At 48.2% G+C, this 25,100-nt stretch overlaps 16 protein-coding genes across 16 annotated transcripts; 8 read left to right on the top strand and 8 right to left on the bottom strand.

The window, feature by feature from the left end:
- Positions 1–154: 154 nt before the first annotated feature.
- LACBIDRAFT_159819 (uncharacterized protein) lies at positions 155–1,783 on the bottom strand (the record flags this gene model as incomplete). Its single annotated transcript, XM_001880175.1, has 12 exons — positions 155–306; positions 360–384; positions 499–633; positions 687–880; positions 932–1,004; positions 1,060–1,108; positions 1,157–1,210; positions 1,261–1,382; positions 1,432–1,500; positions 1,557–1,575; positions 1,622–1,707; positions 1,760–1,783. Coding segments are annotated over 12 exons (1,002 nt in total), but the record flags the coding sequence as incomplete, so codon positions are not given.
- Positions 1,784–1,932: 149 nt separating this feature from the next.
- On the top strand, positions 1,933–2,247 carry LACBIDRAFT_296432 (uncharacterized protein; the record flags this gene model as incomplete). The annotated part of the gene is made up of 2 exons (XM_001880405.1): positions 1,933–2,177; positions 2,229–2,247. The coding sequence occupies 2 exons, from the start codon at positions 1,933–1,935 to the stop codon at positions 2,245–2,247; spliced, it is 264 nt and encodes an 87-aa protein (XP_001880440.1).
- A 267-nt stretch (positions 2,248–2,514) lies between these two features.
- Positions 2,515–4,297, top strand: LACBIDRAFT_296431 (uncharacterized protein). Its single transcript, XM_001880404.1, has 4 exons — positions 2,515–2,706; positions 2,761–2,824; positions 2,881–3,009; positions 3,066–4,297. Exons 1-4 carry the CDS (start codon positions 2,545–2,547, stop codon positions 4,133–4,135), a joined length of 1,425 nt encoding a protein of 474 aa, XP_001880439.1. The 5' UTR covers positions 2,515–2,544; the 3' UTR covers positions 4,136–4,297.
- A 197-nt stretch (positions 4,298–4,494) lies between these two features.
- Positions 4,495–6,361, bottom strand: LACBIDRAFT_296430 (uncharacterized protein; the record flags this gene model as incomplete). The annotated part of the gene is made up of 11 exons (XM_001880174.1): positions 4,495–4,659; positions 4,718–4,796; positions 4,853–4,953; positions 5,002–5,227; positions 5,272–5,421; positions 5,481–5,563; positions 5,620–5,674; positions 5,734–5,805; positions 5,852–5,975; positions 6,026–6,038; positions 6,092–6,361. 11 exons carry the CDS (start codon positions 6,359–6,361, stop codon positions 4,495–4,497), a joined length of 1,338 nt encoding a protein of 445 aa, XP_001880209.1.
- A 187-nt stretch (positions 6,362–6,548) lies between these two features.
- LACBIDRAFT_184667 (fumarate reductase) lies at positions 6,549–8,809 on the bottom strand (the record flags this gene model as incomplete). The annotated part of the gene is made up of 7 exons (XM_001880173.1): positions 6,549–6,883; positions 6,944–7,438; positions 7,489–7,695; positions 7,750–8,268; positions 8,320–8,487; positions 8,538–8,658; positions 8,709–8,809. The coding sequence occupies 7 exons, from the start codon at positions 8,807–8,809 to the stop codon at positions 6,740–6,742; spliced, it is 1,755 nt and encodes a 584-aa protein (XP_001880208.1). The 3' UTR covers positions 6,549–6,739.
- A 944-nt stretch (positions 8,810–9,753) lies between these two features.
- On the bottom strand, positions 9,754–10,676 carry LACBIDRAFT_161970 (uncharacterized protein; the record flags this gene model as incomplete). Its single annotated transcript, XM_001880172.1, has 4 exons — positions 9,754–9,836; positions 10,019–10,115; positions 10,167–10,466; positions 10,572–10,676. Coding segments are annotated over 4 exons (585 nt in total), but the record flags the coding sequence as incomplete, so codon positions are not given.
- A 236-nt stretch (positions 10,677–10,912) lies between these two features.
- Positions 10,913–11,654, top strand: LACBIDRAFT_294056 (uncharacterized protein; the record flags this gene model as incomplete). The annotated part of the gene is made up of 3 exons (XM_001880403.1): positions 10,913–10,969; positions 11,035–11,283; positions 11,334–11,654. 3 exons carry the CDS (start codon positions 10,913–10,915, stop codon positions 11,652–11,654), a joined length of 627 nt encoding a protein of 208 aa, XP_001880438.1.
- A 460-nt stretch (positions 11,655–12,114) lies between these two features.
- LACBIDRAFT_296426 (guanine nucleotide-binding protein alpha-4 subunit) lies at positions 12,115–14,603 on the top strand. Its single transcript, XM_001880402.1, has 16 exons — positions 12,115–12,379; positions 12,438–12,452; positions 12,509–12,529; positions 12,583–12,608; positions 12,659–13,292; positions 13,344–13,409; positions 13,462–13,517; positions 13,576–13,579; positions 13,638–13,708; positions 13,757–13,789; positions 13,845–13,941; positions 13,989–14,072; positions 14,130–14,147; positions 14,200–14,264; positions 14,311–14,344; positions 14,397–14,603. Exons 1-16 carry the CDS (start codon positions 12,166–12,168, stop codon positions 14,444–14,446), a joined length of 1,488 nt encoding a protein of 495 aa, XP_001880437.1. The 5' UTR covers positions 12,115–12,165; the 3' UTR covers positions 14,447–14,603.
- Positions 14,604–14,755: 152 nt separating this feature from the next.
- Positions 14,756–15,340, top strand: LACBIDRAFT_296425 (uncharacterized protein; the record flags this gene model as incomplete). The annotated part of the gene is made up of 3 exons (XM_001880401.1): positions 14,756–14,994; positions 15,066–15,133; positions 15,192–15,340. The coding sequence occupies 3 exons, from the start codon at positions 14,756–14,758 to the stop codon at positions 15,338–15,340; spliced, it is 456 nt and encodes a 151-aa protein (XP_001880436.1).
- Positions 15,341–15,582: 242 nt separating this feature from the next.
- On the top strand, positions 15,583–17,560 carry LACBIDRAFT_296424 (uncharacterized protein; the record flags this gene model as incomplete). The annotated part of the gene is made up of 4 exons (XM_001880400.1): positions 15,583–15,881; positions 15,936–16,857; positions 16,912–17,115; positions 17,165–17,560. The coding sequence occupies 4 exons, from the start codon at positions 15,583–15,585 to the stop codon at positions 17,558–17,560; spliced, it is 1,821 nt and encodes a 606-aa protein (XP_001880435.1).
- A 263-nt stretch (positions 17,561–17,823) lies between these two features.
- On the bottom strand, positions 17,824–19,185 carry LACBIDRAFT_296423 (uncharacterized protein; the record flags this gene model as incomplete). Its single annotated transcript, XM_001880171.1, has 2 exons — positions 17,824–18,823; positions 18,899–19,185. The coding sequence occupies 2 exons, from the start codon at positions 19,183–19,185 to the stop codon at positions 17,824–17,826; spliced, it is 1,287 nt and encodes a 428-aa protein (XP_001880206.1).
- A 359-nt stretch (positions 19,186–19,544) lies between these two features.
- LACBIDRAFT_326486 (uncharacterized protein) lies at positions 19,545–19,998 on the top strand (the record flags this gene model as incomplete). The annotated part of the gene is made up of 3 exons (XM_001880399.1): positions 19,545–19,666; positions 19,727–19,889; positions 19,981–19,998. 3 exons carry the CDS (start codon positions 19,545–19,547, stop codon positions 19,996–19,998), a joined length of 303 nt encoding a protein of 100 aa, XP_001880434.1.
- Positions 19,999–20,014: 16 nt separating this feature from the next.
- Positions 20,015–21,170, bottom strand: LACBIDRAFT_296421 (uncharacterized protein; the record flags this gene model as incomplete). Its single annotated transcript, XM_001880170.1, has 8 exons — positions 20,015–20,075; positions 20,133–20,234; positions 20,290–20,338; positions 20,392–20,596; positions 20,651–20,787; positions 20,841–20,973; positions 21,027–21,066; positions 21,124–21,170. The coding sequence occupies 8 exons, from the start codon at positions 21,168–21,170 to the stop codon at positions 20,015–20,017; spliced, it is 774 nt and encodes a 257-aa protein (XP_001880205.1).
- Positions 21,171–21,580: 410 nt separating this feature from the next.
- On the bottom strand, positions 21,581–22,724 carry LACBIDRAFT_179004 (uncharacterized protein). The gene is made up of 8 exons (XM_001880169.1): positions 22,644–22,724; positions 22,558–22,588; positions 22,439–22,500; positions 22,381–22,387; positions 22,256–22,328; positions 22,179–22,197; positions 22,035–22,127; positions 21,581–21,987 (listed from the first exon to the last, which is right to left on the bottom strand). Exons 1-8 carry the CDS (start codon positions 22,659–22,661, stop codon positions 21,610–21,612), a joined length of 681 nt encoding a protein of 226 aa, XP_001880204.1. The 5' UTR covers positions 22,662–22,724; the 3' UTR covers positions 21,581–21,609.
- A 104-nt stretch (positions 22,725–22,828) lies between these two features.
- Positions 22,829–23,949, top strand: LACBIDRAFT_296419 (uncharacterized protein; the record flags this gene model as incomplete). The annotated part of the gene is made up of 2 exons (XM_001880398.1): positions 22,829–23,153; positions 23,204–23,949. 2 exons carry the CDS (start codon positions 22,829–22,831, stop codon positions 23,947–23,949), a joined length of 1,071 nt encoding a protein of 356 aa, XP_001880433.1.
- Positions 23,950–24,122: 173 nt separating this feature from the next.
- Positions 24,123–24,995, bottom strand: LACBIDRAFT_296418 (uncharacterized protein; the record flags this gene model as incomplete). Its single annotated transcript, XM_001880168.1, has 5 exons — positions 24,123–24,303; positions 24,361–24,497; positions 24,546–24,619; positions 24,678–24,818; positions 24,872–24,995. 5 exons carry the CDS (start codon positions 24,993–24,995, stop codon positions 24,123–24,125), a joined length of 657 nt encoding a protein of 218 aa, XP_001880203.1.
- Between the last annotated feature and the right edge of the window lie 105 nt (positions 24,996–25,100).

Raw genomic sequence — 25,100 nt, 5'->3', positions numbered from 1 at the left:
ACCTGATCGGTTGATTTCAATGCAAGCCAGACTAAGTTGAGTGGGCGCTATCAGAAAGCTGAATACAAACGAATTGCTCACGAGAGTCTTGACAGCGCTAAGTACTACGCATATCGCCCAGAATATTTTCTCTCACTTCGATTGTGGACACCCTGCGATACTCTCGCTCAATGGCCCACCACACAGCTTCTCCGACGTCCCCGGCATGATGGTGAGGAGTATGTATCGGAGGCCCCTGGTCTGCACTGTAAACTCCAGTGCGAACGAGTATAGAAGACCAGTTGGCTGCATTGGCGCCTGCGATGTCTAAATCCCCGCCACCATAAGCAGAGTGAGCATGACATCAGCAATTATCATACCTGACTCTGGGTTGTCTGAGAAATTCTCGATCAGCGTAAAAGACGGTGGAAAGAAATGTTTTCATACCTCCAATCATATATCTATAATGTTATCCTCTCATTAGCCCCTCAAACACATAAAAGGAACGAGTATCATCACAAACATGTTTGGTAGTGGACTTCTAATTCCGTAAAGTGATTCCAATTCATGTGTCAATACATCCTGAGCAAATGCATAGGTTGGTCCCGTGGGTTTTCCATATTGCACATGTGGGTATGTTGATCCGGTCAGAGCCTAGCACAAAATTCCAGCTTTGGCCTTTGCTATGATGGGGAAGACGAACGAACATAAAAAACTGCATGGAACGCCTCTTTGAATGCTCCCTGACCCAACCTCGGGCGATCAAAATCAGAACGCCACACGAGGTCGGGATTGCAGAAGATAAGTTGTACGGATTGCTGTTTGTCAGTCCGCTCGTCGAAACGAACTGGCGGGCCACCGATTATGCCGCCAGACAAGATCACATCGCAGATGACTTGAACTAAGAAAGCACTTTGAGCTCTTGCGGAGGGCCACAGATCAAAGACTGTACCATCTAGTGCCCAATTTCGTGGGTCGTGGAATACGAAAATTGCAGATATTGGTGTCTGACTGAAGTCTACTGCCTGGGCATCATAAGCATAGGGCGTGAGTCAGCGGAGTAAGACGGTGTTTTCATACCTTTGTTGTTTCGCGCTCTCCTTGTGAAATATCGTAAAAAGGCCAGACACTGATGCAAGATAAGCACAACTGGTTCTAAAAAATGAACATGACTGACGCGGGGTTCCATGCCAGAACGTCGAGTGTGGTATATGCCTTCTTGAAGCCGTAGCTAGGGAATATATAAAATTACTTTCCAGCCGGCCACCCAATCGCACGCACCTTTCAGCTACCTTGCGTACTTTATCCAGCTTACCACCGAGGACGAGTACTGGTTTATTCGCGTATTTGTGAGCGGATTTCTTGATGATTGTGTGAGCCTGGATGTACTGACGCTGATTGATCTGACGAAAAATGAAATCAGCTAGTTACACGAAGCAGCCACTCGCATACGGTCACTCCTAATTGTGAGGACAACTTTTTGCACCGTTCCTCTTCGCTAACGCCACCGCCATTGGTCAACTGTTGGATTATTTGAAATGACAAGAAGATTGAACAAGTTGGGCAGAACGGTTTACAAGGATATATGGAATTTTCCTTGGTTGGGTAAGACGCTGCACAGAGAATGCACAACTCCACGTACTTTTTGAAAGGATTGTCACCTTCAAGTGTGCGCAAAGCTCGCTTGGCAGCTGGTAAGACGTCTTCTCCTCGAAGAAGAACACCGTCCTGTATGTTACGAATTAAACAATAAGTTAGCCGCAAAAATAGAGAAACATACAATGTCAAACGCGAATGCTAGCGGCGGCGGAGAGATAGCGGGTAAGGATGAGTATGCGCGTCGGAGGGACAGGCGAAGCATACAGTTTATTTGTCAGTGGCGACTCTTGCAAACAAGCAGGAAGTGCAAGGCGAAGGCGGCAAGCTCGCAAGAGTATTCTTTGAATTTCGTTTATGACGCCTTTCCAACAACAAGCCAATGCATCTCCCTCTATTGCCCTCGAAAGGGGTGCGTATAGAATGCGTGCGCCAAGTACCCGAACACGATCATCGCAGGAGACGACGACGAGGCCACCACCCCCGACTTCGATTCGTCAAGGCCATATGCATGCAAACGTCAACGTCGTCCTTCTTCTCGGTTTGGTCGCCTTTGCCTGCATCATTTGCTTTGGAACCGCGTATTATCTCTTCTCTACCAGGTGAGAATGCCCGACAACCTGTTTACTTTTGCTAATTTCATGGTGTTCGAGTCATCGTACAACATTTTGATATAAACCCCTAGGCCTTGTTCTAAACTGTTGCCGCTGCCTCTTACACGCATTGACTTTTTTGCAAGATACAAACTTGTATCTGAAAGAATTTCATACCCTGTTCTATTCATACCACATGTACTCATTGTCAAACTTTGATCTCCATCAAGCACTGCCTTCAAGTGGGGCTGTCCTCCTGACCGGTCGTTATGTTAGTCACTTTTGATGGCTCGGGATAGATAAAGTCGATGAGTGGCACTGGGATGGCTTTTCTTTGTCCTTGGTACCCTTAGCCATCCCACCCCCAGATATCCCAATGTCGAACATTGAACTCACTCCCGAGGTCACTGTCTCCAATTCAGACGCGACTCCAGCTTTAGCTTCAGGTCAAGCTAATGATGCTCTCCCTACCGCTCCTCCCGCTCTCGAAGGATTTGACCGCTGGATCAAGGATTTCCACAAGTATGAATCCATCTTGGTGAGTTCTTCTTTCCTCAACACCTGGCAAGTCATGTTGATTGTTCCCCGAAAGGCTGAAGTGGCCAAAGCCTCCTTGGACACCAAGTTCAAAGACGAACTGAACACCATTGAACATTGTGCGCATATTCTGCATTTCTTCCCTGGCATCCAATAATCAACTACTTCGAAACAGGGTTCAAAGTTCTTTCTGAACCTGAGCGAACAGCTTCAGTCTACACCCTCCTTCAGCACTCTACCCAAGATCAGGTTCTTTTCTTTATGTCCGTGCTTCAGCGCATGGTGCAACCTAAACCAGAGCCTGGTAAGCGTTAACAGGGTATACGGGATGTTTCTTCAATCGACCTGTCTCCCTTTCAGTCTCCCTTGACATTTTATCGAAACCGAAACTCGCTAAGTTGAGCTTACGTCCTCCGAGTCTCAGCATCCCTCTCCTTGGTTCCCCGGCGACACCTACACCCCTCACAGCGAGATCTGCGTTGGATGAGCAAGGTCATCAGGCAAATTTACCAAACCTTCATGATCCCAGCAGGTGGGGAAGTACGGTCAATACACCACTTCCGACCTCGGTTGATGGTATCAAACCCACCCCAGCAGCCTCCAACGCAACTGCTCCTATCCCTGGCCTTGGTATGATGAATCCGTACACTTTGAACATGCTTGCCAACGCAGGACTCTCAACCGAGGCTCAGCTGCTCGCTGTTCAGCTCATCATGAGCGGCCTAGTTCAGCCTACTGGCGTGGCAACAACTCAGCCACAGGCCCAGGCCAAGCAAAAGAAACCATCACTGGCATCTAATTGGCGCACTCCCACAAGCGCTCGATACCCCGCCAGCGCGCTGAAGAGTAGTGGACTTCGTCCCACTAGCAGCTTGAAGAGTGCTGGTTTGAAGAGCAGCGGGCTTGACAGCGCCGCCTTGCCGTCCCCACGAGAAGAGGACTTTGATCCGGAAATGCTTAACGACATTCCAAATTGGCTGAGGAGCCTCAGGCTTCACAAATACACAAGCTGTTTTGATGGTTTAACGTGGCAAGAGCTAGTTGTTCTTGATGACGTCTCCCTCGAAGCCAAGGGCGTTGCCGCTCTAGGAGCCAGAAGGAGGCTCTTGCGCACCTTTGAACACGTTCGAAAGACGATGGGTATGGAAGAACCCAACAGCGCAACACCGACTACCAGCGCCATGCCGACCAAACTTCCCTCCGAGTACGGACGCATGCCTCAAAGTGCTGCTCCCCGGTCTAAGTTGTCAATCAATTCACCGGTATTCACCCCAACCTGGGATTCTAAAGTCCCTCACAGTGCTGCTCCGAATTTTTCGAGCTCTCCACTCGTTGAAGCTACCCTCCCTGCTGATTCGGCCACGCCTACTGATTCGGCCACTCCTGCTGATTCGGCCACTCCTACTGATTCAACCGATGTTGCAGTTTGAAGTTGGTAATTTTGTCCTTCCTTCAGTAGCGGAGCGTCTCGATGGAGTCACATGCGAGATATAAAGTTTTCTTCCTTTCTTACATTCTCTTATATTCTGTGTATGAACGGGGTTTGGGATCCTGGCACGATACTAAATGATATACCTCTTGATGAGAAAGAATGAACGTTGTGAAGAATTGGCGAAGAACACAAGTCCACACAATATACAAGAATCAATTCCGGAAGTTGTGATTCGTTTCACTCTCGGTCGCCACAATTGAAATTTCAGCAATGCATATATAATTTAAGGCGGCTAAGCATGATTACCGCGGGGTACTTCTACTCCATACAATTAGAGTCTAGACACCCTGACAAAGTTCAAAGGTCTGGACGCTTGTTGTAAACATCGAATTTGGGCTCCGTTCCAGCGAGCTGTAATAATCGAGCAACTCTCTCCGCTCCCTCGAAAACACGCAATAGGTTCGCTCCTGTGAGGCCAGCAAGAGCGAACTTGTTCCACCCACGCCTATACAGCTCGGCGATCTGATCATTAAAAAATTTCAGCACACAGTGCTGTTTTCTTTTCTCGAGAGTTACTTACTAAAGCAGGATACTTGGACACATCCTCTAAGCCAATAGGAACATCTTCAATGCCATCAAAATCACTCCCTAATCCAACGCTGAGAATAAAGGAATTATCAATCTTGATCGAGGAAGGAGGAAAAGAAGTACTGACTGTGCTATTCCAGCGATTTTCGCGATATGCTCTACATGGTCAGCAACCGCAGCGACAGTTGCCTCTCCAGGATTTGCAACAAAGAAGGGAGCAAAATTTACCTAGCATATCAAATGAGCCTGAGTTACTACCTCAAAAGGGGTGCTTACCATGACGACACCATCCTTCTGGCCTTCACCAGTTCCAATAAGTCTCAGCACCTCGTCAGGAATATTTCGAGGAACATCGTGTACCGCACGCGCAGAAGAGTGGGACCAGATGACTGGGGCTTTAGAATGTCGCAGAGCTTGTGTGGCTGTTGCATCGGAAGTGTGTGAAAGGTCAACAAGTACACCCAAACGGTTCATTTCCTCAATCAGAGACTTCCCCAGAGCACTAGAAAAATATGAGATTGTAGCATATACGATATAAAAACATACCTCAGGCCGCCGTGAAGAGGAATGATCCCTGGTAGATAGCCACACGAGTCCGCAAATGCATTATGGCAGGTGTGTGTCAGAGTCACGTAGCGAACTCCTAGGGCATGATATTGGCGTAGAACAGCGATGGAATTTCCCAGTTGATGACCACTAAGACGGTCGTCATTCCAGGAAGGAAAAAGGCTGGCGCCGAAACTTCAAAAGCGCACCCTTCAACTCCCAAAAGACTTGCAATTTTCCTGCTGTTTATTGCTTCTTTGATATCATCGGATGTTAAAGCCAAACGGAAGGTCTGCGTCACGTCAAAGTATCAGAGGACAACGTAAGAGATGAGATACGAATGATTACCTTTGGATATTTTTCAATCAAGAGCTTGGAGACATCAATTTGTTCAAGGGTATCTCTAATAATAGAGCCTTAATTGGGGCATGTAACTTCGTCAGAGACTTCAAGTAGACGAACCGAACGCGCCAGCTAGCATCAAGGAAGTCCCGGTCTACTCCATCAGGCTCTGGGCAAGCAACGTATGTAGACCTAGGGAAAATGAGGAAGAGAGGACAGAAGCGGTGTGTTGGCTTGCCAGAAGAACCCTCCCACTTTCCCTTTTCTTAACCTTGGAACGTCGACATGCCCGGGCATGTGGGTAGCCAGATCGACGGCAGTTACATTGTTGGCGTATTGTGATCGCACGAGATATGGTAAATCTATGAGAAGGGATTGGAACGTCATAAACGCACTGAGCGTGGCAACTCACCAATATGACCGTCCTGGATGATTTATTTATTAGATAGAGGTGAACACTATATGTGCAACGACGCACGATAACGGGGGCATCACGAAGGATTATCTGAGCTGCAAGTAGTGGGTCTTTGGGCAGAAAGCCGAGCCAAGGCCGCACAACATCACCAAACTCGTTGTTGAATCCGAGCACAAGAAATAGGGCAATCAAGAAAGTCAAAGTTAGAGAACCCCATACCACCCCGCGAGATTTGGGATTTGGTGCCCGGAGTTTCTGCTGATGTTCTTCGTCAAGGGGGTCCTGTAAGAGTGGAGTTGCCTCAGTGGATGCATGGCGACCACGGGAGGACATGGTGGGTGAGAACAGGCGCTGCGCGACGCCGAGGAAGAACCCGTTGGTAATAGTACGAAGTTGTGAATATAGTTAGTTGAGGATGGGTCATTTAATCTTATTGCCTATGCATGTCTGTCAGGGTGACAGTGTTTGTCGCGGTAGCGGCATGCCTTCGCCATAAGCCATTGATTTGTATGAGTTCGAAGTGGAAACAACATAACATATGCAGAGATAGTACAACATACACCGTTCAAGCCACCGGGTAATGCTTATATTATATATAAATGATGTGGATGAGGATATGTAATAGAATACGGCCCAAAGAGTTCAAACAACATCTCTACTTTTGAATGACGGCGCATGAAAGCACAACCAATCATCAGCGAGGTCAGATATCTATGCCTTCACTTTTCCGATGACGGAGTCGGGTGCATATCGAGGAATGACCTTGGGGTCATGTAGCATGTTGAACTCTTCCGTGGCATCGCGGCCGGCATACAGCAGAATAGCCTTCTCACCTCCAGGGTGGTCAGGAAGGAACTAGAGTTTCAATACAAGTCAGCCTCGATAGTAAATAGGTCGTAAAATCAAAAGACTCACGCTGGTGACATCCAAGACTTGCCCGTCGACGACGACCCAGACATCGTCCTTTTTGTTGTGCTTCGCAACTTCGGCAAGAGTGTACTGACCAGAAGCGGAAGGTGCGGCTGGTGCAGCCGGCGCAGCTGATGTGGTCGAAGGGGATGGTGATGAAGGTGATGAAGTAGACGATAGCTGACCGGCCAAGGCACTCAAGCGGCCTCCAGCTTTCTGAATGGCAGCACTAGTGGTTTGTAGTTGATAGGCCGCTGCAGAGTCAGCGGAGACCCGGCCAAAGACGACGCAACCAAGAAGCGATGAACCACCAAGGCGATTAGCACCGTGCACACCACCAGCTACTTCACCGGCAGCAAAAAGGCCAGGAATCGGTTTGCCCGATTTGTCGAGGACGCGCGACTCTTGGTCGATCTCCAGACCACCCATTGTGTAGTGAAGCACAGGCGTCATGATGGCGACATTAAAGAAGTCATCGAATTTCCATTCACCTTGGAAAAACTGTCGAAAATACGTGAGATATGCTCAGTGAAGCCTATTTTGAGACTTACCTTCTTGCCGAAAGGATCTTTCTTTGTGCGAACACTTTGGTTGTAGTCGTCGAAGGTCTTTCTGAGGACATCGGCGGGGAGCCCGAACTCCTTGGCGAGGGCATCACCACTCTCAAACCGCTTCATTAATCCACGACCGACATAGTGCTTGCAATGCCATTCAATTTCTTTAGAAGCATTTCCGTTGAGAACAAGACGAATGGGGTACTACGACCGCAGTGTGTTAGTACGCAACGATGTAGTGGTGTAAAAGATATCCACCTTCTTGTTTTCCCATATCTTCCCAGTAACATAGTCACGATGTTGCAGCTCGTCGACGAATCTTTTGCCTGTGTTGTCCAGCAGGAGACCACCAACGCCTCTCAGTGCCTCCGCTGCCAAAAACTTCACCTTGGCGTCGGGCTCTTTGGGGTCGACCAAGCCAGTGGGATGAACCTGAACTTTCTCAAGATCGACGGCACTGGCACCAGCAGCGATAGCAAGCTTCTGCCCGTCGCCAGTACAATGCTCGCCGTTGGTAGTCGGAAGATCCCAGTATTCGGGGCGGTACTTCTTGAGAAGAGAATCCTCAGTAAAGTCGGCGGCGTAACCACCAGTTGCGAGGATGACGGGGCCGTAGGCAATCTCGGTCTTTCCACCGTGAGTGTACTCAACACCAGAAACGGCACCATTATCATCCTTAACGAGCTTCGTAACGCGGGCTTTCTTGATGATCCTGACGCGCTCAGGGATGCTGACGGATAAATCTTCGAGACGTTCCAATTGGGCATAAGTCATGACCTGCAATACAGATGAATACTGGAATACAGATGGTTACCAACTATTACATACCATTCCGGGGAACTGGGCATCACCACGATGAGTACGAGGCTGGCTGTGGCCACCGAGACGCGACACTTTCGAAAGGTCGAGATTGAATTTGTCTTGAAGCCAGTTGACTGCGTCACCAGAGCGACCAGTTAGCACGCGAATCAAATCGTCACGGGCGAGGTCCCGAGCCTAAAGAGATAGTATAAGCATTATAGAATCGAAGTGAAGTCTACACATACAGATTTCTTGGTGTCCTCGAAGAAGATCTGGGCGGTATCTGGGATGTTGAGGTTGCGCTGGGAGTCTGTTCCAGCACCGTTGATACCAGAGGTGGCTTTAGTAGAATTTCCACCCATAAAACTGTAGTTGTGGGGTTATGAGAAGAATGGGAAAACGAGCGTACTACACACCCTTGTTTGTCAAGAAGCAAGACATTGGCACCACGCTCAAGAAGAGTATGTGCAGCTGAGAGACCGGCGAGACCGCCTCCAACGACGATAACTTGGGACATTTTGCAAAAAAAAAAGTGGAGGGTGTAGGTGAGAGATCGGGAGTGCAGGATTGGAGGAACGGGTCATGCTCTTATATGGGACGGCTCTTCCGCTATCTATTTGTCATGTGAAATGGCCGTCACGCGTTATCCATGTCACGCTACGGATGATCCACTACCCGGCATAATCCACTCCTTTACACCACCACCAAATGTTAGTCATGTCGGCATCAAATTCAAGTTCTACTCGAGAGCGTAGCTGGGTTATGCGTAGACTTGCTAAAATGATAATCACAGAGGCAGCAAGACGATGTTCTGGTACATGTTGCCCCTAAGTATGTCGATCCCCCAAAGGAACCCGGTCCGAGTTTTGATCGTTCGCCAGAATGAATTACTCGTCGACTTGAAAACCGACCCCAGAAATGACTGGGTGGGGTAAAACAGCTTCCTCGTTTTCCTTTCGACTTGAACACCCATAACGTATTGCTTACAATCACAAGAGTGTCGACAGTATGTACCGCATTCTTAATACTTGTTTGAGACCATAAAGTTATCGCTCACTTTTTCAATTAACGATGGAACCATATACTCTAGAGGTCTAGGCTGATCTAGGCTACAAAGACCCACATATGTTCTTGATATTCACCTGCATACGGACCCCAGAGGCAGATGATTTTCTGGCGTCGATGTATAGCGCTAACGACAATCCGCATAGACCGGATTGCTCGTTGAGGATAGTGCGACGAAAGAGATAAACCCCTGTTTGCGATCTATCGTAATCCAAAAAAATCTAAGTGTCATAATAATCCTTTATAGTATAAAAAAAACGTCTAGCTCTTCCCCGCAGCCTCTTTCAATTTTTGACAACAACGATCAAAAGCCTCCCCAATATCCATCTTGAGGGTCTCCAATACCAAAAGCTCTTCCACTTTTGACACCGGTTTACCGTTTTCCACGTCCCCGGTCTCAAATACATCCTTGTGCGCCTCAAGATAGGCTGGGTATACAATTTCTTCCCAGTAATGCGGTGGATCACGCCACAAAGTTCCTTCTGGATCGGATTGCACTCCAAATTGCGGTCCACGAGGACAAAGGATAGCGAGCGAAAAATTTGCGTTCGTCAGTGCCATGGCAGGATTTGAGTTAAGAGATAGACGGTAGATAGTGGAAAATAATCAGGGTTGCGAACTGGAGCGGCTAAACGCCAGGCAAAGAGAGGCTGCATCTCACCTGCGGTGTGGTAACCATGTCTCTCGTGTCGTCTTTGCTTCAAGGTATCGTGGGGAACTCTGAGGAATATGCGCACGTCCAGTTGCTGAATGACCTCCTAAGACGCAAGATAATTATGTCAAGCAATGAAAAGGCAAACTGGCCTTACCGGATGCCAGTACAAAAGAAAGCCGTCAACCAATCCCCAGACAATCTGCTCTAAGCCTGCTGCCTCCCTTTGCTGCTTCAACTCCGCGAATTCATGAATCCATTTTGCCTTGACGTCGCCGTCCAGCTTTAGTTGCTTTTGTTCGTTCAAGTGATCATGACTCCGGTGGTCAGGTGGAATTTTCCCCGTGGACTTTACGTCTCGTAAAAAGTCAATTAAACGAGGCCAGGAAATTGCGCCAGGTGCGGCGTCCCAGTCCTGCACTCCATGAATAGGGTGAATTGGCACAAGTTCTTGAGGCTGAGCAGAGTCAGACGAGCATCACCGTAGCTTTTAAAAACGCACAGGAGCAAAATCCTAAGTGGAAAACAAAAAAAAGCCTGCAGATGAGGACAGAGGAGAGACTGAGCAGCGTTGAAGGCGACTTACATCTTGGTGGATGATAACGCTATCTGGTAGGATGTTGTTGATGTGTTTTGCAAGGGTGGTTTTTCCAGAGCATGTAGCACCGCTAGGTTTAATGTTAAATCGAGAAAGGGATGGCGGCAACGAGACACACCCAATGCCAACCAAAATGACCTTCATTGGAGATGAAGAGTAAAATAAATTCAAGATAAGATTAGGGCGCATCACGTGTCACATACTCACGTGTTATTGCGTCACTGACGTCATACAGGTGGAGAGCATTCAACTAGTACAAGACTCCATTATGACTTGAAGACACGCGTTTTGCTCCTGCCCACATCATGTTGCGTTCCCAACTTCTCCGTCTCACAGCACGACCCATCATCTATCTTCCAAAGGTATGGTTGGTGTCGCCCAATGGTATCGTACATGATAACACCTGATCACACGCGCACATATTCAGCCAACACGGCAATATGCGACTGCACCAGGACCCCTTCCAGGACAGGCGGAGCTGAAACAAAAAGCAAAAGGGTCGGATAACACTCTAGTTTATATCGCACTTGGTCTCGCTGCTGCTGGTGGAGCGTATTTCTACTTCAACAATCCTCAGGACACCAACGCGAAGGCTAATAGGGAGCAAATTAAACAAAAGGGTGTGGAAACTACGGAAGCTACTAAATCGAGTGACGATGCATATCGCCAGGCGAAGGTGGGTTTGCATAACAATGAGATGAAATATTCACCCATTACGCACTGCAGGCACAGGGTCAAAGTAAAATAGACTCTGCGCGTTCGAACATTGACGATGTGGCTGGCGATGTTGCAACGCGTGCACAAGGTCTCGAAGAGAATGCGGAAGCAAAATACAGCACTGTCAGGGATTCAACCAAGGAGTCTCTCGCAAAAGCACGAGGTTCTACGGAGAATCTGTACAAAGAAGCTCGAACAGCCACAGGACAGACGGCTGAACGTCTGAGCGCTGAAGCAGGGAAGGAGGAAGAAAAGATAAAACGTGGGTGGTTCTCGTGGCTGGGCGGGGGAAGTTCCAAGGCCGAAAAGGGGAAGGAGAAAAGCGAGTAGAAGGCTGGACTTCCTCTGAACGTCAGATGGAAGATGGATTCTGTCAAGATTCTGTACCCACTTGTACACAGGTTGCATAAGGATGTTTCTGACACACCCAGGACACACCGGTTATGAGAGCCGATGGCCGATGTCCAGGTTCAGGTTCGGAGGATTGGATCCCATTGGATCTGATGAAATTTACAGTGATGAATGTGTCGACAGTTGATGCAATCACAACCAGGCTGCCGCACAGGCAAAGACAGGGGTCAAAAACCAGTTAAACTTTTAATACTAGGCATTGCAGGGCTGGTAGCAGGCCGATATCGGACGAAGGTGGATGTGGAACTCAACTTGTTCAAAGTGGGATTACAATGGAATTAACACGCCTTCTTCTTCCATGCACCTGGGAAAATAACCTTCGCGTACTCTCCGAATGATATCTGACTGGATATGATGGGTGCATCCCCCCTCCTTTCTTCTCCTATTAGTCCGCAGTTCTCCCAGACAGTCTTGATCCGCTCCCCCCTCCATGCAATTTCGTCGCCGCATCGACATTAACTCTGAGGATGACCCCTTGTCAAGAGCCATCGCGCCCCCTCCGAACGAGACACAGGAGGAGAAGGATACTCGCATTGCAGCTGAGGCGGAAGCTCAGAAGCGGTCGGATGCCATTGACGAGGAAATAAACCGCCAACGAACAGCCGAAAAGAAGTCTCCAAAATTTGTCCGAGTGCTCTTGTTGGGTGTGTGGACTCTAATTATATAATCCCTTTCGATTCTTACTGATTTTGCGACATCCAGGCCAGAGTGAATCAGGTAGAGTACTCCTCTATGGTCCGGCCTGTAACGCGACTCACCGGCCAACCTCCTAGGAAAATCGACAACGCTTAAGAGTACGTGGTTTACAAAAACAAAAATTTAATCGCTGTTGAATTCACGTTTCTAGATTTCCAACTAATCAACTCCCCAAAAGTAAGTGGTCAGGCCTCGGTAACCTCAGTTCACTGACTTGGCTGCCGTAGGCCTTCCGCGATGAGCGTGCCTCGTGGAGAGCTGTCGTGCAGCTCAACGTGGTACGCTCCATTCAACTGATACTCAACACAATGGCGGAAGTACAAGGCCAAGGGTCACCGCGGCCCGATAACCTCCATACTCTCACACCGGAACATCTCAAGCTCAGAATGCGGTTGTTACCACTCCACCAGGTGGAAGAAGCGTTACTGAGGAAACTCACACCTCCCGGATCTATTGAATTTGAAGCTACTCACTTGTCATCAGCAGTCACCAATTTTAATTATGCGACACGCTCTGCGCGCACTCGCAAAGAAATCGCTGTGAACTCTACATCACAGTGGAAGGGCGCTTTTAGCCGTGTCGTAGCAAACACTGTCAGAAGTAGCATGGACAGTGGAATGGACATTGATTTCGACGACCCAAATGATCCTGGGATTGTCCTTCATGCTTGCGCGGAAGATATGACTCGTCTGTGGAATGATCCAACGATCAAAGGCATGCTCAAGACTCGTAAAATTCGTCTTGAGGATAAAGCAGGCTTGTTAGTAAATCTCCTACTCGCCGTCCCCAGCGCTGAAACCATATCCAGTTTCCTGGATTCTCTCGACCGGGTCACCTCCCTCAAATATGTGCCATCTGACGGTAAGTCGTCCTGTCTGACTCTCGCAGAAGGCTCATTGATGACAACCATAGATGATATATTACGTGCGAGGCTGAAGACTCTTGGTGTATCCGAACACCGCTTCAAATTCAAAGCCGGTAACGTTACATGTTACAGAGTTTCCATGTACGTCCTCTCACCGTCTTACAGGAAATATGGTTGCACACGATTGGAAGGTTTTTGATGTCGGAGGCGCACGTTCACTAGTGCGTATCATTGCTCATTTCCTCCGTACATCTTTGTATCTAATGTGTGGTACAACAGCGAGGTATGCAGTGCATATATCTCCTTGCCCATGCCCCACAAACTCACAAGTATGCTCTTAGCGGCGTGGGCTCCGTTCTTCGACAATATGGATGCTATAATTTTCTTGGCTCCCATATCAGGTTTTGACGAAGTACGGATTCCAACTTCAGAATGAGACTGCAACTAATGACGTCGTTAGACGCTAGCTGAGGATCCCTCCGTTAATAGATTAGTGCGTCGCATGCCCTAGTTTTTCTGGGGGTGAAGCATTCAACTTGAATTGATAGGAAGACTCCATTTTGCTATGGAAGTCTATTGTATCAAACCCACTACTTCAGAACGCCCAAACCGTTCTGTTTTTGAACAAGTTTGATCTCTTCAGAGGTAGAGCGGTTTTTTTAGCCTTGACCAGACCGCTAACAGCTTCCTAGCCAAGCTTGATTCTGGAATCCAGTTCGGTCAGCACGTTGTGTCATATGGGAACAGACCAAATAAATCTGAAAACGCGTCGAATTGTGAGTTGCCAGTTATGCGGAGTTTTTTTCTTCCCCGACACTTCTATCCATGACTAGATCTGCGGAAAAAGTTCGGTTCGTATCATTCTCTTCATAGCTCTCGAGCTCCCCGTAACATTCATCGCAGCCAACTTGCACAAGCAATATTCTCCTTCACCGCGGGTGTTGTATTGCCATCTTACATCAGCTATTGTACGATCCATATCCTCTTGTCATCTATGTCTCTAATATTTTGCAGGACGGCAAGTCAACTCAGAGTATTCTTGGGAATGGTGGGTCTGCTTCTGTCATTCATAGGGTTTTTTATTCATCTTTTCATTTCAGTTAGGGACATGGTCCTTCGGCAGTATTTGCGAGAAAGCAGTTTAGTCTGAATTCAAGTTGACTTATTTTCTTCTTCCTTTTTAGTTTGTTTTTCAGGCATTGCGGAACCCACCCTTTGCCGTTAATAGGAGTATATCAACTATTTACTTAATGCTTGACACGGTGCTCTCTACTTATACGTGTATACATAAGTAGAGCTTTGGGCTGTACTGTACTTGCCCTCTCATTATTCCTGATTTAAATGTTTAAATGGCCCCACCGCTATCGACTCCTTATATGTTAATACTTAAGACATACTTTCGATAAGGCGGTGCTCTACTACAGCTCTCTTTCTCCACAACCTTCGCTTTAGATCCAACATGTCAGCGCTCAGCTTGACCATTGCCATCCTTGTTGCTGATACAGTTTACGCGAAAGGCGGTGGCGGTCATGCAAGTTCCCATAGCTCCTCGAGTTCAAAGAGCTCTTCGTCGAAAAGCAGTTCTTCAAAAAGCAGCTCCTCGAAGAGTGGTTCTTCCAATAAGACATCTGGAGGATCAGGACACTCGGTGATCATCGTTGGGAGTGGAAGCTATGCCCAATGCCATGATTCTGTAACGTGCGTGGTTGGAGCCTGCAGCTGCCAGCAGACCTTGCTATCCCGCTAACTTGAAAAATCTTGCTCCGTAGTAACCAAATCGTACGATGTCCCGTTAACAGCAGGCAAAATATCATCATTCTTGTTGTTGTTTTCAGCAGTGAGTGGAAATGTTCTTGTGGCATGGACATCTGATGTGCAATGGGCTGCCTTTGCAGTCCTAGGAGCAATCTTCATCGGCATGGCCGCTTGGCTGTGCATCCGACGGAGGCGAAGAAACCAACGTCAACTAGCGAATAAAATCGTCGTCTTACCTTTCGAAGCGAGTTCGAAAAAAGAATATCAACGATTGGAGGACCCCGTGTAAGTTGCCAGCCACGGTACGACACACTCATTGTCGTATCATTCACGCCGTATGGTGGATACATATGTGATCTCCATGCGCATACTTGTAAGATTTTTGGCGTAGTAATTGAGTATTGACTTGGATTGGAATACTTATGTATGTGCTGGTGCAGCATCGATAAATATATATGCTTTGTACTTTGGGTTCTGGCAGGTATTTGTTCATCATGGAACTATCACCACGTTCCTTCCGCCTGCACCACGATGGCCGCTGGCGACCGTGATTTACCTTTCATTCCAATACTTTCGAATATTGCGTCGTCATCAAACTCGCATTCGACTCGCAGTGGCCGATCGCGCCGTCATCCTTCATCCAATGACGATCGCGAAGCCAGGGAAATCAGCCAACTGTTGCTAAAATTTACTGAACAAATCCAGGTGGAAAAGCGACGCGCTGATGAAGCGGAGAGGAAGACCAGAGAAGTCACTGAGCATCTGAGGAGGGTGAATGACGCAAGACTCCGAGCGTTGCAAGAGGCCCAGAAGGCGAATGAGGAACTAAAGTTGTGGTGTAACAACAGTTTTTGGTACTCTAACTGATATGGCTTTTTATACAGGCTGTATAAAACTCAGCTCCTATTGGCGCAGAGGGAAGTAAACCGTGCTCAAGATGTCCTACAGGTTGTGGACAGACAAAGACACCAAGCGGAGAAAGAAGCAGCAAAGACCAGATCGAGATTCCGCCAATTAAATGAGGATATGCTTGTCCATCAGGCGCGAGAGGAAGGTCGACGGATGGGAATTCAAGAGGGCCTAGCAAGAGGAAGGGATCTGGTTTTTCAGGAAAACCGGGCATTGAACTCATTCGCAGAGGATGACAGTCAAGATATAGAAGATATAGACGAAGACTACGATCTGGATTCCATTGACCAAAGCCACTCATCGGTTTCCGACACTGCTGACGACGACGTTGACTTTCAGTCACGTCCGCCCTCTACTTTTGAACATATTCGACCATCCACTCCTCCTCCTCTGCCAATCCCTATGCCACGACAAGAGCCCATTCCAGTTCCACCAAGCATCGTTCGCTCGTCACCTCCTAGGCCCCTGGAAATTGTCCCACCGGTGAGTGTCCGTGGAGTGACTCCATCCCCTCGGCGACCAAACGTGCCCATTCCGCCGGACAACTTTATACCTCATCTCGACCAAGATAACATTCTTCGTATGCCACCCCCGTTTGAATTCCAAAGGGCCGCAACGCCTGAGCGGCCACAGACTCCCTCTGTTACGGGCCGCGATAGCGACGAACCCCTCATGGTCCCAGGCCCTCGCGCAATCAGTTCTCAGAACAGACATTACCCCCGACCATCCTCTCCTGAATCAAACTCGACGACGATTTCACAATTTGAGATGGTGAACGAACCGTTTCTTTCTGCGCTAAGGACGCCCATGAGCGTTATTCCTGAAGTCCAGAGTGATCAATCGAGTCCAACTCCTCAGATGAATGGCCATCGCGATCTTCGCCATCAACACTCATCGGTTGGAAGATCTCATTTTTGCGTCGACGATAAGCGCACTTACAAGCATTTCTAGGGCTCTCATGCCAGCTATCAAGTACATCCTACTGCAAACCTTGCCAACAGAGACCGGTCGAAACGAGGTACGCACAGTCGACGTCCTTCAAACGGAAGTCTTTCTGCCCCCCTGCAAGCAATGCCACCTTCGACCTATCAGCGTCATAAAAGTAGCTCCTCGTCTGGGAGTCTGGCTAGCATAGACATAGCCATCCAACCCCCAGTAAGTACCACCATCTTTGATTTTGACAGCGAAGTATTAAAAAATCTAGTCGCGTCCTCTCTCCCACATATCGCAAGATCGCAATTCATCACGACGGCTTCGCCCTCCGAATTCCCCTGAATTTACAATGGGACCTTCAAGTACTGCCACCGCCACTAACCAGGAAGCCATGCCAGGAGGCTACTCATCGTATGTCAAGTCACAAGAATCTGGCGGTCCGCCACCAGTCATTCCTGACCCAAAATTATATGGACCTGACACTGATGACGACGCTGTATCGTCTGCGCAGAGCTATGACACACTGACAACGCCACCACCCTCTAATGGGCGGAATGAATCCGCGTGGAATGCTGGTTTGGCCTTATCCGGACAAGTCCCTCTGTTTTCTTCGTCTGTCACAAGTAAGGGTGCTCCAGTGGGGAAGACTCGAAAGTCGCGAACATAGCTATACCGCTGTAGTATCCACATCTAGACATAATACCATAATCTGCACAGTACCATAACCTACACAGGAGTTTGACTGGCGGCTTCTCGATCTAACATGTGTGTCTAATGACAACCGCACGTTGGACTGCACAACTCGGTAGGTATTTGACTCGGGTCCATGTGTATAAATGATATCTAGACCAATGTCGTCCAGTATGTATATATATTGTAAAACCCGACAAATTGGGGAGGCGGAATTCACCTTGAACCTCAATTGTCTCCCTACTTCCGACCAGATTCACGCGAGCGATCCCCCCTCTCTCCGTCACCATACCCTCCTCGATTTCGCTCCTTGCTGCGACCATACTCGTATTCGTATGTCCGTTCTCGAGGACTGGAATCCCCGCGTCGGTTATCCCTCCTTTTATATCCAGGATCACTGCCATCCCTGGTGTCACGCTCCCTGGACCGGCGCGGGGACCTGGAGCCTCGACGGGAGACAGGTGCAGATCCCCGTCTCGGCGAGAGTGATCGTTCTCGTCGACGACCTTCCGACGTGGAACCGGAATTATCATTGCGTTCCTTCTTAATTATAGGAACGTAACGACGTTCTGGTCGTGTGTTCTTGCTGGCTTTTCGTTTGCTTCCGTCATCATATACCTCCTGTTCCTTTGCGCCAATGCCCAACAATGCTGGTCGTGCAGTGGGGAGATATGGTTCCACCATGCCCTTGCCGGGCTTTCTGGATGCTGCAGTACCCTCCTTCCAGCCCATACCTCGCAATAGAGCAGCTCCGAACTGCGATACGGGAACGCGGGCGTAGTCATCAGGCGTAGCAACGTCAGGAAGCTCGTCCACATCTTGCTTCAAAGCATCGGTTTCGGAGATGGGTGTGGGGATGATGTCGACGACAGGGCCGTCATGCTCAACCCCGTTTGTTTCCGCCAAAATTGCGCGCAAAGCTTTCTGGTCCTCTGTTTCTTCATCCTCCATCTTGACGTCTGTTGTTTCCAGATCCTCTGTCATTTCATGATCTAGATGCTCATCACTGCCACGGCCCTCTCGTTTCTTCACTTGTAAACCAGAAAGAACCGGTCCCGAGTTTATGGAGTCTCTCGTTCCTAATCCACCGACACTTCCATCCTTTCCAGTCTCTGCTTTTGCAGAGGCGGGCACGTACTGACCAGCACTTCGTCGCTTAAGAGCCAAGGCACGCCAATCTTTGTTCTTTAGTGCTGGGATAACCAAAGGTTCTTGCTTAAATTTTCTCTCTCCGGTAAGACTATAGAAGAAAATATAGTGGTCGACCTTTTGTGAGTTGAACAAACCGTGGATAAGGCGGCATAAAAGAACACACCGCTGAACACCAAACTTATCGAAACCCGTCACAAGCTCATCCTGTACAACGGCATCCTCATCCTCGCTCGAATCGTCGCCGGCTGGATAAGAATGTTGCACCTGAGTCGGTTTTGGAGATGAGGTAGTGCTGCGAGCGAGGGGGCTACCTTGCGGAGTAGAAGAGAGATGCCGGGGTAGAGAAGGAAGTTTAAAGGAAGGGGTTGTGTCGGAGTCGTTGCCTGGCGATGCTGCCCTCGATACTGGAGTTGGCCTGCGAATAGTAAAGGATACTTTTTGTTCTGCCATGGACGTTGTATGCAAAGCCGGTGACTCGAGATTATGTAAGGGCCACTCTCAATGTCTTCTACCTTCAACATCCTCCGACGGTGCACAAGAGGACAATGGACAGGAATCAGACAATCCAAAGGACTATACCGACATATATCGTTTACACATCATCGACAAGCAGCCCTTGCTTCAAAACTCCCAGCAAAACCAACCGTCGTCCTCAAAGCTCCTTCTCTAGAGTATCTCAAGTCGGAAGAGATTGATGTCGAGCTTATCCCCAAGGACCACGTAAACCTTGAAATCACCGATCGTGCAGCAGAAGTATGTAGTTTCACTTTACTCCATCGCCTTTATTCATGAGAGAGCGCCAGCAATTAATGTCAATAGCAACTCGGGAGAAAAATCCCGACGCTGCTCTTCGAGTCTCTGTAGAATCGGGCGGATGTCATGGCTACCAATACAAGATGGATTTAGCGAAAGAGCGCTTACCCGATGACTAGTACGCTGCCTTTGCCCTCGTTGGAACACAATCAATCCTGATGAATGATGTTGGACCCAGCCATTTCACACATCCGACCATCAAACCGTCCAACGTATTCGTCGATGCTATCTCATTCTCTCTTCTTAACGGTTCCACTATAGACTTTGCAACGGAGCTAATCGGGAGCAGCTTTCGGGTCAACGACAATCCCCGCTCAAAGGGGACAGGTTGTGGTTGTGGTGTGAGTTGGGAGTTGAAGGATTAAAAAGGTTTATAGAAGGTCAGGAATATATTTCCGGCTCTTTATAAAGAGTAAATTATAACCATTTTAGAGGGACGATGTGTGCTAGATGCTCCCAACTGTTGCTACAATGTCAATATATTGTCCTCCCCAGTAATCGGATCGAACGGAGCAAATATCCACCTTCTGTATGAGAAAGAATGTGTGAAATTTTCTTTAATTCTTGACAATAGATAAACTGACGATGGGTGTGCTTTCACAAGCTCTGGAAGTGCTGCCAATCCTTCCGCCGGTATCGTTGGCCAATACTTTGAACTCTTCTTGTCATGGTGCGACATACAGAAGCTAGAAGAAAGGCATTTTTCGCACCAGTGGTGAAGATGCAAACTAGGTGACTCACGGTAACAAGATGGATATGTCGCTTTGTGCTGCCAGCCAGAGCACGTTTCCTAGGGCGCATCCTTGTCAACAAGTCTGCATACGGAATAAGGCGTTCGCTAACCTTCAATCATTGCCCGCATCTGAGCTTCGGAGTAGGCTCCAATTAAATATTCCCCTTGGATGCTTTCTACCTGTCCACTGGGTGAGAAGAATGGTTCCCTGTTTTGTGAGCTGGATGTTACCTGTTTCCGCATTCCTGTTACGATCGGTTCTTCGATATTCTGCAGGAAATCTACAAGCTCGGACGGAGTATATGAGCTGGGACACTAGAATCGCACTTGTCTTAGCTTTTGGAATCACGACGAAGTGTTCATTCAAACCTTATTCCAGCTGTGGATCATCTCATCCAAAGACGAGATTTGAAGTGCGATCGTGCTAGGAAGGGTACAATCTTCTCCGAGAATGTCTGTCAAACTCTGCCCATCAGAGTTGGGCGTTGTAAAAAAAACGTCGTCTCCTAGCCATTTCGTTCAGCTCCAGTTGTGAAGATCAGAAAATTGACGGGCTTGCCTCGGAGGTGTAGCTTTATCATTTCACAGACCATCTGGGCATATTCCATGAATTCCCGGAAATTGGGATGTTCGCCATCATTTATCGTCGATGCTGCGAGATAGATATCGTTCAGGCCACGAATTAAGGCATTCTATAGAATTCTCCATTCATGCGAAGTCGAGGAGTGACATGAGGAGGGCCCACCTTCATAAAGGTATTCTGATAACGAAGAGCAACTCTAGGGCTGAAGGGAAGAAAGTTGCTGTCAACTGCGTTGTGAAAATATTCAGTATCAACTCACTCCAGACTGGCAAGGTCATCCGAAATTATGGGGAGGAGGGGGAACATGACTTTCGAGTAAGTTGAGGGGGAAACTTCGAGGGACAGAAAGCGTTGAATATAAAGGATGGTATGGCCACGCTTCTTTGTGCGGTGACCCACCTATTGATATATGGGTGGCTGGAGTGGCCACATTGCACTCTTTGTTATAACGGTTGTGGGCCACATTCTTTGCTTCAGGGTCCAAAGAGACAGCTGTGTTGGTCAGATCAGGCCAATTATGTCGGCAGCTCAATGCTGGAGTTTGGAAAGCAGACAAGGTGGTTAGAGACGGGAATAACTTGGTAATAACCATTTACTACAGGTGAATCAAAAAAGTAATTGTAAGGAATCAAACCAACTGATGAACGTACAAATAAGTATGGATGATTTCCCTAGTCCATGGAAATCCGTGAAAAGTTGGTAGCGAGTAAGGGGCGAAGTTCAGCATAGGAGAAATCGCGCGACCTCAGCAAACAACACAACAATTCCAACTCTTTCTGACCTCCTTCTCTTGAACCGGAAACTTTCCGCTGCTCCTTCTCCGATGGTGCTTACTTGAATCCAAAGTTGGATTGTGGTTGTCTACGCCGTCCCTCATCAGCATGCTCGCCCTTGTCGCGGTTTCGAAAACATCGTCAACTCCTTCGATTTTCAACGCTGAACACTCTTTATAAGCACGCGCCCCAATGGCTTGTGCCACTCGTTCTCCTTGCTCTCGTGTAACCCAAGGGGAAGGGTTGTCTGGGGAATCAGGATGGAAGGTATTTGGGCGGAGATCGGCTTTGCAACCGACAAGTATGACGGGAATGGTAGGACCACATATATCTCGCACTTCGTCGATCCACTATTAAAATGAGTGCGAGATAACAAAACGATTGGGAGTGTGGATACCTTTGTTGTAACGTTTTCTAGAGAGTCTGGTGTATCGAGGGCAAAAGCAATTAGAATGACGTGAGATTTTGAATAGGACATGGGTCGAAGGCGCTGAAGATAGCTCCGTCATGAACTTGCAAGGGGCTGCAGAAATAAAAATACCTCGTACGATTCCTGGCCACTAAGAAGACCAGTGGATTATGAGTTAGGTATAGCTCTTACGAAAGGCTGGAACGTACGCTGTATCCCACAACGCCAGCTGAACGGGCTTTTCGTCTAAGCGGATTTCAGCAACATAATTGTCGAAAACGGCTAGATTGAATGATCAAATTTCAGATTCAGGAGAACGGTAAATTTCGCGAACTTGGTTGCTAGAGTGAGAGAAAATGAGAAAAGGACAGTAATAGTCTAATGGAACGTACGTATTCTTTCGGAAATTCTCCCAAAGCAAAAGAGCATAACAGCGACGTTTTCCCACAAGCACCTGTAGTATACGAAGGATTGAGTGGGTCAGGCGGGCAATGACAGGGTGATAACATACCGTCGCCAACGATGACGAGCTTCCTTCGAATCTGCAAGAAAGAGGGGTAACGAGGTGAGGAATAAAGGGATTCAACCGGGACGCACAGGATTCTGTGAAGCCATCTCGAGGTCGTTGCGGAGGTCGGTGCTCGAAGTCGTTACGGTCGTTGAGGTCGTCAAGCGCTCACAGCCTCGGCGACTGCTGTCCTCCGTTTAAACATTACTGACGTCACACAGCCACGCCCACGTGACTGTAACTTTTTTTTCCCTTCTCCCTCCAGCCCAGAACTATGTCATTGTCAAAAGTAACGTCAAGACAGTTTTCGGCGACGTCAAAGCAGGCTTTGGCAGCGTCAAGACGGGTAACGCTGCAAGCCCTTGTCTCGTCACAATCCCCTCGCTCCATCAGACTCGTCCACTCTGCTCCCCCTCCTCAGCCAAAATCATGGCTTACTCGCAAGGTTCAATCGTCTCCCACCGCCAAGAATGTCTTTCTTGCTGTCACCAACGTCCTCGGATACGGTAGTCCGAAGCAGCTTGCCGGTCGACGCTCATTCGCGATATACGAACAGCTATGTGCAAGAGCTGACGAGGATCACATCTTTTGGCAACAAGGTGCTTCCCATCCCCTCTTTACCTTATTGCTATATTTATTCAAGGTTTAGCATGTCACCTGCCCCCGACTTTTCAATCCTGGTTTACAATTACCAACTTCCATGTCTGGCTACTTACCGTCCGATTCCGTGCTCTGCCGAGCCCTCATGGCAAAGCCTATATCCAAGGTCTTATCGACCATTTTTTCTTAGACGTGGAGGACCGCATTCGAGCGGTGTTACAACCTAGCGCAAATCCCCCTGAACCGTACACTTTCAGGTCTGCCTTCTACAGCAGTCCAAGCGCACCCTCATCATCTTCATCAAAAGAGGCAAAATCTATTGTGCTCAACCGCGCGCCGGACCGTTTAGTATCGCAGCAAATGAAGATTTTCAAGGAACAATGGGCTGGGATGGGCCTTTCCTTCGACTTGGGGCTTGTCAAGGGAGATATGGAATTGGCTGCAGCTGTGTGGAGGAATCTCCTTGGTGCCCGGGGAGCCCGAGGGATCGCTCTTGAACCGACCGCACTTGGAGGTCAGTTCCGGAGGTCCGTCAATCTGGTTGGGGGAGAGGTCGTTAATGTTGCCAAAATCGACATTGAAAAAGAAGAAGTCAAGGACGATGGATCAGGTGTCTTCGACTTTCCTCCCCAAGATTCAGACAAGTATGTCGCTTTTCCGGAGGTAATGCTTGACCTCGTCGCATATATGAGGAGGGAGCTAGTCAGACTTGAAAGCTTGAGCGACGACGAGATTATAAACGGAGATATCAGTATCCTGAAGTTCCAGAAGATCAAAAAGCAAACCCTTCCCTAACGCTCCTTCTCATTGGTTTTCTCCGTAATCCCCTCACCGCCTCATGCCGTCGGTCATTTTCCAAGCCTAAGCCAAGTGGAATGGCCGCCTGGACGATTTTTTATTGCGCACAGTCATCTACTATCGTCTCGGTTGTATCAACAACTTTAAAAAACTATCTATCTGTTTGAAATTCAATGACGCTTTCTTTTCAATGTATTTGCAGCCTTTTGTGCACACAGAGGTCCTTGTTCGATCATAGTGTGTTCCGCGGTGTCCATTTCGATACCAAGATCCTCCGCAAGATCTATCGCGTCTTGGGGTGGCAGGGCGTCCGTAGCAAGATTCCAGAGCCTGAAGATCGGGTGTCGGTCGCTCATTTGTTAAAACTATGATCGGTGGTTCGGTGCAAGAATATTTTTCAACACGCACATTTTGAAAACTTTTTTTCGCCATATCCACTCAGCTCTCCACTTTGTCCAGTCGGCACTTACTTTCTCGATTTCTTCAGGGGAGATAAGGGGTGCACCAGAACGAAGGGGTTGAAGACGAATTGCAGCTTTCGAAATCTAAATTCATGTGGTCAGCACAGATGTAACGCCGCCAGCGGACGTTACAACAGCGGACTCGAGCTCCGCTATCTGGGTCTTCAATTCGGCGTCAGTGGGACTTGTCTTCAGCTTTGCCAATGCTTTCCGCCAACAAAAGTCTTTAAATCTTCGCACTCTCGTACGATCTGAGGTACTCACCTGCAGTAGCAGCCTTGACTTCAGCTGCGAGGGCCTTAATTTCGTCGTTGGTTGAATTCAGTTCAGCCTCAAGAACGGCAATTTGCGCAGGTGGCATGGATTCCATGTTGGCCTGATTTACGACGAAAAACATAGTTTTTCCTTACATTGCCTTGTTAATTGCGCGCATATATGCTCCGCAAGAGTGGGCTGACCACATGTCTTTTGCACTAGTTCACCTTTCTCAGCCAAGGCGACAAGAATTTTTTGGGTCGCTGATTTTGGGACAACACCCTTCAAATTTGCAGACACGTCCACAGCACCATACGGGCGATTCATCTATGATGATTTAGCAAATTTCCTCGGATAATTGAATTCAACCTACGCGCTTAAGGTACTCTAGGATTTTGTCCTCGGCTGTTGAAACGTTGAATCATGAATGAT

This window comes from Laccaria bicolor, genomic scaffold, assembly GCF_000143565.1.
Source record: "Laccaria bicolor S238N-H82 LACBIscaffold_10 genomic scaffold, whole genome shotgun sequence".
NCBI lineage: Eukaryota > Fungi > Basidiomycota > Agaricomycetes > Agaricales > Hydnangiaceae > Laccaria > Laccaria bicolor.
The sequence above is the reverse complement of the archived record's forward strand: the minus strand, read 5'-3'. Positions and strand labels throughout refer to the sequence as shown.

What these genes read in the sequence shown, in the direction of transcription:
- LACBIDRAFT_296426 (XM_001880402.1), top strand. Translation starts at nt 12,166, where the DNA reads ATGCAATTTCGTCGCCGCATCGACATTAACTCTGAGGATGACCCCTTG. An exon ending in CCGCTTCAAATTCAAAGCCG is followed by an intron (nt 13,410 to 13,461) that starts GTAACGTTACAT and finishes ACCGTCTTACAG; the next exon opens with GAAATATGGTTGCACACGAT. An exon ending in GCCATCTTACATCAGCTATT is followed by an intron (nt 14,265 to 14,310) that starts GTACGATCCATA and finishes AATATTTTGCAG; the next exon opens with GACGGCAAGTCAACTCAGAG.
- LACBIDRAFT_296431 (XM_001880404.1), top strand. Translation starts at nt 2,545, where the DNA reads ATGTCGAACATTGAACTCACTCCCGAGGTCACTGTCTCCAATTCAGAC. An exon ending in ACAAGTATGAATCCATCTTG is followed by an intron (nt 2,707 to 2,760) that starts GTGAGTTCTTCT and finishes GTTCCCCGAAAG; the next exon opens with GCTGAAGTGGCCAAAGCCTC. An exon ending in ACTGAACACCATTGAACATT is followed by an intron (nt 2,825 to 2,880) that starts GTGCGCATATTC and finishes ACTTCGAAACAG; the next exon opens with GGTTCAAAGTTCTTTCTGAA.
- LACBIDRAFT_179004 (XM_001880169.1), bottom strand. An exon ending in GCTCGTCATCGTTGGCGACG is followed by an intron (nt 22,501 to 22,557) that starts GTATGTTATCAC and finishes CGTATACTACAG; the next exon opens with GTGCTTGTGGGAAAACGTCG. An exon ending in TAGAAAACGTTACAACAAAG is followed by an intron (nt 21,988 to 22,034) that starts GTATCCACACTC and finishes TCATTTTAATAG; the next exon opens with TGGATCGACGAAGTGCGAGA.